The following is a 9,773-nucleotide window of genomic DNA, read 5'->3' as shown; positions in this document are numbered from 1 at the left end:
ATTGAAAACACATTGAAAACACACATGTACGGCGTTAAAGCTGGAGCCTGGAAAGCGCTGCTTCCCCGTGTGAGTCCCCGTGTTACAGCTCTGAGTGTATTTTGGCCGCCTGCTCTCTAGAAGCACGTTCTGTCTGTCGTTTGGCTTCACGCAGCGTTTTTCCATTGGGATCCCTCTGTAATTTTGTAATCTGTAATCCTTGAATGGAACGAAGAATGGGAGACACAGGTTTCGTGCTTCCCCTCGGTGCTGCGGGCGCTCCGTGCCAGCACTGCCCGCTGAGCGGCGGAGGGACGGCGGCTCCGGGCTCCTCGTACATCCGGGCCCGCAGAGCCGCCCTCCGTCCTGCCGTGCCCGGTGCGACCACCGGGGGCCGCCGTGTCTCCCCGCCCCTCGCAGCCGGCGCTGGGCGGAGCCGCGCGGACGGGCCGGGCCGGGGGCAGAAAGATGGCGAACGTGCAGCTGGAGTTCCAGGCGAACGCCGGGGAGGCGGATCCGCAGAACCGCCCGCTGCTCGTCCTGGGGCAGCTCCACAACCTGCACCGCCTGCCCTGGGCCCAGCTGCGGGGCAAGCTGCAGCCGAGGGTCAGCGAGGAGGTGAGCCCGGAGCGGCGGGGCCTGCAGCGGCCGGGGGAGGGAAGGGGCCTGTACGGGAAACATGGAGCGGCGGTGTTGGAACATTAGATCCACAACGTGCCGTGTCCCGCAATGCTGGAGCAGCAGGGCCGGCCCCGGCCTGAAGGATGCGCTGCCTTGTGCCCCCTACCAGCTTCAGCTCCTGCGATGGAATTTGCAGACCTGTTTTTATGTTGGGGGTGTCAGTGGGTTGTGGTGAAACGAGAAATATTTTGCATCGCAGCTTTTAGGATGTGCCATGCTTGGCGGTTTGATTTTGGGGCTACTGAGTGTATTATGACAATGTGTTACCTTTTCTTATTGTTGTTTTTAATTAAGTATCTGTGTGAAAGAATGAGTTGGGATTAGTAAATCAGTCCATTCATTTATCACTAGCGAGATGGCCTTGATTTAAAAGCCTCCGGAGCAGCCTTGGCTCTTAGTGCTGTGTTTTTAAGTTATAGCTCATGAGGCTTAAAAGAGATCCATGCAATGGGTAGCACATCTGTGCTGCCTAATTACTAAAGGTTTGCCATATTTCCCATCTCATCGCTCTAGAGGTTGTTGCATTTATAAGGGCGTGACTAAAATCTTTGTTTCCAACACCTGAAGTCTTATGGTTCAAGACTGTCTAAATGGAGTCACAGTGAGACTGTGGTCAGAAGGAGAAATCCAATGCAGTTCTTAGTTTAAGTTTCTTCTTTTCTCCTCAGCTCTGGCAGTCTGCGCTGGGCACCCTGAACCCAAACCCCACCGACAGCTGCCCGCTCTACCTGAACTACGCCACCGTGGCCGCGCTGCCATCCCGGGTCAGCCGGCACAACAGCCCGTCTGCAGCTCAGTTCATCACCCGCCTGGTTAGGAACTGCCTCCCAGGAGGCGTCAACAGATGCATTGTGGTAAGTGGCAGTTTGCAGGTGCTTCTGGTGAACTGTTTGTCGGCTGTGCAGGATTTAGCTGTATCTGAGGAGTCTGGAGGTGGGCAGGTATTATCTGTGTAATTATATCAGTGTTTATAAATGCTGTTGTGCTGGGACATAAAGCTTCTGCACGCTCGGACAGTTGAAGGGAATTAAAGATGACAATGTGCAGAATGTTTTCAACCGGTGCTGTTATACAAAGGGAAGCAGTAGTAGATTTTTCCAAACTAGGATTTGAGACATCAGCTCGTGGTATGTGTCCTGCTGTAGAAAGCTGGCATGGACTGTGTACCGAGTACAGGGTGTCTGTATCACATAACCCAGTTAAGGGGGTGAGGTTTAAAAGTCTCAGTGCACACCAGTGCTCCAGCAGAAGTCGTGTGCAGGGAAACGTCTTGCACTGTTCTGCTCCAATGAATTTGTTATTTTTTTCTGATTCATCCAGACTCTGAGTTCCAGCTTAGTAGAGAAAGCTAATGTAACAAATCTAATTGTAAACTGCATTTGTTTCCAAGAGTTACAGCTCTGCCGGTATTTTTCCCTTATGGTTAAATTCCGAGATGTTTAACTAAAGCTGCTTCCCACTGGTAATCCCTGTAATGAACTTCAGAAGAGCATTCGGCGTGTTAGAAAGCTTTGGGTTAATATTAACCATGTTTTCATATGATCTCTCACTTTGTTCTGAACACACATTGATAGTTGCCTTGCTTTTTTGTCTCAATCTGTAGGCTGACCTGTGTTAATTAGACAAGTATAATTAAGACAGTCCAGATCCATTAGAAGGACTGATGATACCTGCACAGTCATGTCCAGTAATGTAATTCTTTTCCGTGTGGGAAACGAACTGAACCAGTTAGTTCAGTGTGGTGCTGTCTGTACTGCTGCCCATCCGTGCAGGGTGTGATGTGTCAGCATGTCACAGTTACATCAGTTCTTCTGCTTTTTGCCAATACTATCTCAGTTAATGGATCCTTTTAAATGCAGTCTCCCAATGTCTCTGCTGTCACTTGACTTGTTTGTCTTCTGGCTGATGTTTCAGATGGTCTGTGAGCGGTCTGAAGTTTTTGCTTCTGCTTGTGCATTGGCCAGGGCTTTCCCGTTGTTCACACATCGCTCCAGCGCATCGAGACGCACAGAGAAGAAAACTGTAACTGTAGAGTTTTTCTTGGTTGGACAAAACAACGGACCCATAGAAGTGGCAACCCTGAAAGTAAGCTTCTGTGTTGTGGGATTTTTCTCCTCGTTATCAGGTTATTTTCAGTATTCCCTGAAATTTTTCTTTTCCTTGGATTAGTTGCACACACAAGAACGTGTGCCTCAAGCTGGATGTGGAATAGGTGTTGTATCTAAAGACATGATCTTAGATCAAAGTTACCTGTTCAGTTCAAAGCACATGTGAGTAGAAGGATTGGATATATTGATGTCGCAAAGGCTGCAGATGTTATTGCAGAACTTAGATTTCAGGGGTGGAAAATACCAAACAAGTAGTACAAAAAAAGGTTCTTTTTTCCCATGTTCTTCTTAGATGCACCTTGCACTTTGTTCCTGATCTTGCTTTGCAGTTAGACTCCAGAGAAACCTAATATCCAATGTAATCTGTGTAGGACTGGATACAGAGTTATGTGGAAAGCTGAACCAAGGCCAGCTCTCACCGGCTCTCACTTCTTTTCTTAGTGTCTGGCAAGTGCTGCAGAAGGAATCAGACTGGCTGCTCGAATTGTGGACACCCCATGCAATGAGATGAATACAGATAACTTCCTGGAGGTGGGTAATACACATGATGAGTAAGAGTTACTTACTGGAAGTCCCAATTACTTTAATCAATAATGAGTGTTTCCATCTCGTAGCAAAACCTTTTAGTCAGCGGTAGGGGACATATGAAAGAACATGTCCAAGGATGTTTAAGCTATTTCTTTAGTCATTAATACCTGGTAGAACTTGAAGTGGGAAGAAGGTGCAGGGTAAAGCTTGGAGTAGGGAAACAGCAGTGAGGAGAGGCAAGATCTTGATTTGGTCGCAGTGCTGGCTCCTTGGCCTGTGCTTTCTTAAACCCTGTGCTGATAAGTTTCTGAAGAAAGAGACTGGACAGAAGCTGACACACTTACAAATGAATTTACTGTAAAGATCTGAAAAGATGTTGAGAATGAAAATACTCCTGTCTTATTTTATCACAGTCCAACAGAATGAACAACTGGCATTTACTGCTGACCTGGCAGAGCTGAAGGGTCAGATCTGCATTTCATGCAGTAGTAAATCATCAAGGATATCTCAGTGAAGCTGGGTGACAGGAATCCAGTGCCATTCCTGAAACAGTGAATGTTTACATGTGTACACATGCAAAAATGACTTGAAGCCCATCCATGAGCGCATCTCTGCTGTGTCCTTCTGATCACTTACTGATGTCCTTTTTCTTTTGATGATGAAGGAAATAAAAAAAGTTGGCAAGGATCTCGGGATTACTCCTACCATTATTCGAGATGAGGAGCTGAAAGAGAGAGGCTTTGGAGGTGTGTGCTTAAAATCCATCTTTTCTTTGTAGCGGCTAATTGGAATGTTGTGTCATCTCCATTTTAAAGTTTAATTTATGCATTTTTGAAAGAGTTTTATTGCTCATAATATTCCAAGATGCTTTGCAGAAAATAGATCACTTTCCACGGTCTTTCTTGCCCACAAGTGATGCAATTCTCTCATCTCCCAGGTATCTATGGAGTTGGCAAGGCTGCTCTGCATCCTCCAGCCTTAGCAGTTCTCAGTCACACTCCAGATGGTGCTACACAGACCATTGCATGGGTGGGGAAAGGTATTGTGTATGACACTGGAGGACTCAGCATTAAGGGAAAGGTACATCAGTGCTTCTCTTGCTTTTGCTTACTATGTAATTTCCTAATGGAAATAATTTGATTAATGTTGATAGAAACCAAAGCGTATTTGTTTGAGTAAATGGTTGATCTGCCGTCATCTGTACAGACACAGACTGACGTATAGAATTTAAGGAACATTTTCCCTTTAAGTATTGCTCACTGCTAGTAGAAATTTAGAAACAAAGATGTTTCCTTACTGATTTTGGAGGCAGATCCAAAGCCCATCTGAGTTGACCTCGGTGCCTATCTTATAATCAGCATCTTTGCTTTTTCTATTTAAACAAATGAGCAGCAGAATTTTAGTGCTTTCACTGTTTTAAGGCAAGATCTACCAAAAAGCAGATATGTATGTGTGCTGTGTGCTTGTAATGGCTAAGGACTGGCAAGACCAGAGACAGAGAGGCACCAGCAATAGTAGCTTTATCAGGTGGTACTGCAAAACTTTTTGGGTTTTTTGCTTCAGAAATCTGTTTCTGTTTAAACAGACTACTATGCCAGGAATGAAACGAGACTGTGGTGGAGCAGCTGCTATTTTGGGTGCCTTCAAAGCCACTGTAAAGCAAGTAAGTAAAATGTGTTAATTGATATCACATAGCCTGCCAGTACCCGGATGACTTTTGGCTGACCTGCCTTTGCCATTGGAGTTCTTGGGCCACTCTGCTCTTTCTGCTGTTTCATAAAAGTATTTCAAGTCTTTGCTTGGGAATGGTGAGAAATTGCTTCAGTGCTAAGCTTTTTCTAAGTGTCTTTTATGAGCTTCAGGTCTGTTTTGAGGACTGAGTTGATTGTAGTTCCTTGAATCAGATTCATAACTGAGTTATTCGTGTTTAAGCTTTGGAATCTGGGGCAGCTGTTGTCCCCTTAGCAATGAAGGGGGTGTGCAGCTCTGCAGTATGAAGTCTGTGTATGTTCTGCATCATTCTCCAGCTCTAATCTTAACCTGATGGGGAGATGACAATTCAGGTCCCATCAGGAGCTGCTTGTTGGCTTGCTCCTGTGGTCAGAAAGTAGTCACAGAGCTGAGAAGGAGCCAAACGTTGAAATATGGAGAATTCTTAAGAATTATTTTTATTATTAAGAATTATACTTCAACAACATGAACTGGGGAAGCAGAGTGGCTGATACCAATTCAGTTCTGCCCTCCCCACGAGTTCAGTCACCGAATCTCGCTGACAGAGCAGCTCCTGCTTCCAAATAGTATCCAAAGTTCAGAGACCTTGTACTGCTGCAGATGAACACGTAGATCTGATGGAAGCTTTGTCCAGGAGATGATCACTGCCAGGTTCCCATTTCTCAACAGTTTAACACTGTGCCTTGGCGTTAGCAGCATGTTTGATGTGGAAGGATTGTAAACTTCAGTTATCTGCAGAGACTTAAAACTGAAACCACATTTCTGAGCAGCATTATAGGAAACCCACTACCTTCCCATAACAAAGTCCTGCAGAAAGTTGGATTACACATTTGTGAGGATTGAAAGCAGTGCTTTCGGAGTCTGGGTTTTACATGTGCTGTCTTCTTTCAGTGATTCAGTTGATCCTTGTGTTAGAGGTATGTGTAATTATCTGCACTGATTCAATCAATACTTGTGTTAGAGGTATGTGTGCATGTAATTATCTGCACTGACACATTACATTCACAGTCACAATAGGTGTGAATGTGAGTTATTGGCTATTTCAAATGCAATTATTACAACTGTGAACTAAGAGAAATCTGTGCCATCACATATAAAACCAAAAGAATGATGTTGCTGCTTAATATTAAAACCCTGTGCAAGACCTGTTGAATTAACAACCCTGTAGAAAATGTATTCAGATAGGCAGCAAAAGTAATTTGTCCTTGTCACTGTGTCAAGACTTTTTTTTTTCCTATGCTCTTAAGAGTAATGTAAATCTGGAGGAAGTTTAAATTACTTTGTTGGAAGGATTGAAGTCTGAACTTCTGTTGAATGGAAAGTTCAGTGGGAAGAGGGGCAGAGGTTATTATCCACCTCCAGAAACTATCAGCTGCCTGCATGCTGTTGGACAATTGCTGCTTATCTACATTTCTGTTTATAGAATCTCCCCACACAGTGTAGTAGTTGTACAAACAAAATCACCATACATTAATCAGATTTCTCATGTAATTAGTGGCATTTCTGCCAAGAAATCATAATCTCACATTGATTTCAGTCTGAGTAAATGGATTTGGTGTTAATCCAAACTGATTCCTCTCTTGTTGTTATTACAGGGTTTTAAAGACAATCTTCATGCTGTTTTTTGTTTGGCTGAGAATGCAGTTGGACCACGTGCAACAAGACCCGATGACATTCATGTTCTTTACTCTGGAAAGTAAGATTGTACCTATCTCTTTCCCAGAAACACTGAGAGGAAACAATCTTTGATTCCATTTGTCAGAATACCTTTCAGATTGTGAACGTCATCAGCTTCCCTAAATATTGATAATAGGATTTCAGACAGCTATAGCAGTGAGTTTTCTATGTGCTTAGAGTGTCCTGTTGGGTATGTAAGTGTACGTCAAAGTACATATCATGACCTGAAGTTTGCTTAACATTTCCATGCAACTGTTAAAAAAGCAGCAGTACAGACTTGCAGAGTTAATTTTGGAAGCAGATTCGATATACTTTTCTAACTCGGTGTTTTAGTCATGGTAGATGAGCGTTACAGGCTGAAGCAGTGTTGTATTAAATGCCTTCTCTTCTTCCTAGAACTGTGGAAATCAATAATACTGATGCAGAAGGTCGGCTGATACTGGCTGATGGAGTTGCTTATGCATGCAAAGATCTTGGAGCTGATATCATTCTTGATATGGCCACTCTTACTGGAGCTCAGGTACTGATTCAGACCATCTAGTGAACAGGGGTGTATAGAATCATTTGAGTTGGAAGGGACCTTTAAAGGCCATCTAGTCCAACTCTCCTACAATGAACCGGCTTATCTACAATGAGATCAGGGCACTCTGAGCCTCATCCAGCTACTTTGAATGTCTCCAGTAGTGGGTACTCCAGTAATAGTGCAGGTAAATGTGGACTTTACTGCAGAATGGATTTTGAGAAATTTTAAAAGATTCACCAGTAGCTGCAGTGTCTCTGTCTACATTTTTAACACTACCTTCTTTTGTCAACTACTTCTGAGATGTTTCATCTTGGTTCTGTTAGGAGGAAAGCAGCTGAAAGGGAGCAGTACAGGATGGTTCTGTGTGGTACTGTTGCACTGAAATGAATCATTCCTGATTTTGTCATGTATCTCACCAGGGAATTGCTACAGGGAAGTACCATGCTGCTGTCCTTACCAATAACGAAGAGTGGGAAAAGGCTTGTGTTAAAGCTGGCAGGAACTGTGGAGACTTGGTCCATCCTCTTGTGTATTGCCCTGAGCTCCACTTCAGTGAATTTACCTCTGCTGTAGCTGATATGAAGAACTCTGTGGCAGTAAGTTTTTCCCCTTTGCATTTCACTGATTACATAAACATGTGTTCTTGTATGTATTCTCACTGTGTTGACCTATGGCTGTATGAAAGTTTGTCCTGTGGGCTGTGATCTTCTAGAAATTAATGCAGAAGCCAGGACATCGAGGACAGTTTTCTGCAGCTGCATTTGCAGCATTTGAGAGTTGCAGTGTGCAATAAGTTCCACAAATGCTGCAGAAAGGAGCTTGGACCAGAGTAAAAAAAGAGCAGGGCCAGATTCCTACCAGGGATTAAATCGGTGTTTGTGGCATACTTTACTGGCAAGACTGGATTTTAAAGCCATTTATTAGTCGTTGAATTAAAGCTGTACACCTGTCTTTTCTGTATTGAAGAAGAGAATATTGTTCTCTTTTCTTGCAAGACCAACTGTATTCTTATTGTTTCTGCAGGACCGGGACAATACTCCAAGCTCTTGTGCTGGTCTCTTCATTGCTTCTCACATCGGCTTTGACTGGCCTGGAGTCTGGGTTCACATCGACATTGCTGCCCCTGTTCATGCGGTACGTGTGTCTCACTTGGTTTGTTTTGCCCTTCTTGCAAAGGAAGGGAAGTGCAGATGCTCTGGATTCTATGGCATCGGATGCAAAGAAAGAATTCTTCTCCATCTAACTCTTTTGGAAAGCTCTTTGTCTCTGCTTGGAGCTTCTTTGTTTTGGGAGCTTCATCTGTTCATATTCTTTATTTAGATTTTAAAATATTCTAAAGATCATTTTAATCTGCTACATCTTTCATCACTGTAGATTTTGACAACTTGGATTGGTTTTGTGTGTGTTTTCTTTTCCAGGGTGAACGAGCTACTGGCTACGGCGTGGCTTTGCTGCTGTCCCTTTTTGGAGGGGCATCTGAAGACCCTTTGCTAAACATGGTGTCCCCCCTGGGCTGCAATGGAGACTCTCCCCCTGAGGACAGGGAGAGGGATTCCAAAAGGCGGCGCCTGGTTTGATGTGCCCAGCCCTTTGTGACGGGGTGCACGTGTTACCTCACTTTGCACTGATTCATTCTCAAGCAATGAAAATGTCACACATCAGAAATGGCCATTTTATTTTATTTTTTACTATTATGATAAGATTTATTTCATTTTTCTGATGAAAACAGCCTGATTGTTATTTCTTTTTTTTAAATTATTGGTGCGAACGGTTGCTGAACAATATCAGTGGTGCAGACTTCAGACTCAGCTGACTGTACCAGGAGGGCACGTCCTCCTCCAAGCACCTCACAGAACAGTTACTAAGTGCATTAATGCATGAGAAGCTCTCCCTATTCTGAAGCAGCAACTGCAGTTTTTTGCTTACAGAGCCTTCTGAATTACATATTTTACATGAGGTTTTATCAGTCATTTCTGCAGGCTCCACTGCATCTCCAAACACAGGACAAGGAAAAACAACCTCTGGGCTTGGCATCTTCAATGACAGTTCAGCTTAGTAGCGAAGGAGATGTCATGAAAAAGGCCTTTAGTTTTAATAAGGTGCTGTTTCCGCATGTTTAATGTTTTTCTGACCAGGAAAATCAATGAGAGCTGTTCAGAACATTATCTCTACTTAAATCTTTCACGTTCAAATGACAGAATGTATTCATGTTAAATAAGGAAAAAAAACAGCCAGGGGGATCGTGATTGTGTAAAATCGGTTTACAAAGCAGAGTGGCTTCCTGCCACTTAACAAATTTATTATTATTATTAAAGCAGCTTACATATCCCATGTGCTGGTTTGTGGTGTTATTTACATGTCAGAGAACACAGTGCTTCAGACCCTTGTGTGCGATTTCATTACTCTGTTTGGGTTTCTTTTCCTGGGGGTTACACATCTGAAAACAGACCTTCATACAGTACCAGCACATGCTGATTAGTGCAGCGCAGTTCTGAAGAATTTCCACTTATTCACTTCACTTGGCTCAGCAGTGATTGGGGATGAAT

General features: G+C 43.7%; 1 protein-coding gene across 1 annotated transcript; it reads left to right on the top strand.

The window, feature by feature from the left end:
• The first annotated feature begins 425 nt into the window (after nucleotides 1–425).
• NPEPL1 (aminopeptidase like 1) lies at nucleotides 426–9,558 on the top strand. The gene is made up of 12 exons (XM_015882037.2): nucleotides 426–597; nucleotides 1,329–1,514; nucleotides 2,575–2,745; nucleotides 3,210–3,299; nucleotides 3,961–4,042; nucleotides 4,234–4,376; nucleotides 4,882–4,959; nucleotides 6,623–6,723; nucleotides 7,101–7,224; nucleotides 7,647–7,823; nucleotides 8,251–8,361; nucleotides 8,646–9,558. Exons 1-12 carry the CDS (start codon nucleotides 448–450, stop codon nucleotides 8,802–8,804), a joined length of 1,572 nt encoding a protein of 523 aa, XP_015737523.1. The 5' UTR covers nucleotides 426–447; the 3' UTR covers nucleotides 8,805–9,558.
• The last annotated feature ends 215 nt before the right edge of the window (nucleotides 9,559–9,773 follow it).

Source organism: Coturnix japonica, chromosome 19 (assembly GCF_054131305.1).
Source record: "Coturnix japonica strain WE chromosome 19, WE-NBRP24, whole genome shotgun sequence".
In the NCBI taxonomy this organism is placed as follows: Eukaryota; Metazoa; Chordata; class Aves; order Galliformes; family Phasianidae; genus Coturnix; species Coturnix japonica.
The sequence above is the reverse complement of the archived record's forward strand: the minus strand, read 5'-3'. Positions and strand labels throughout refer to the sequence as shown.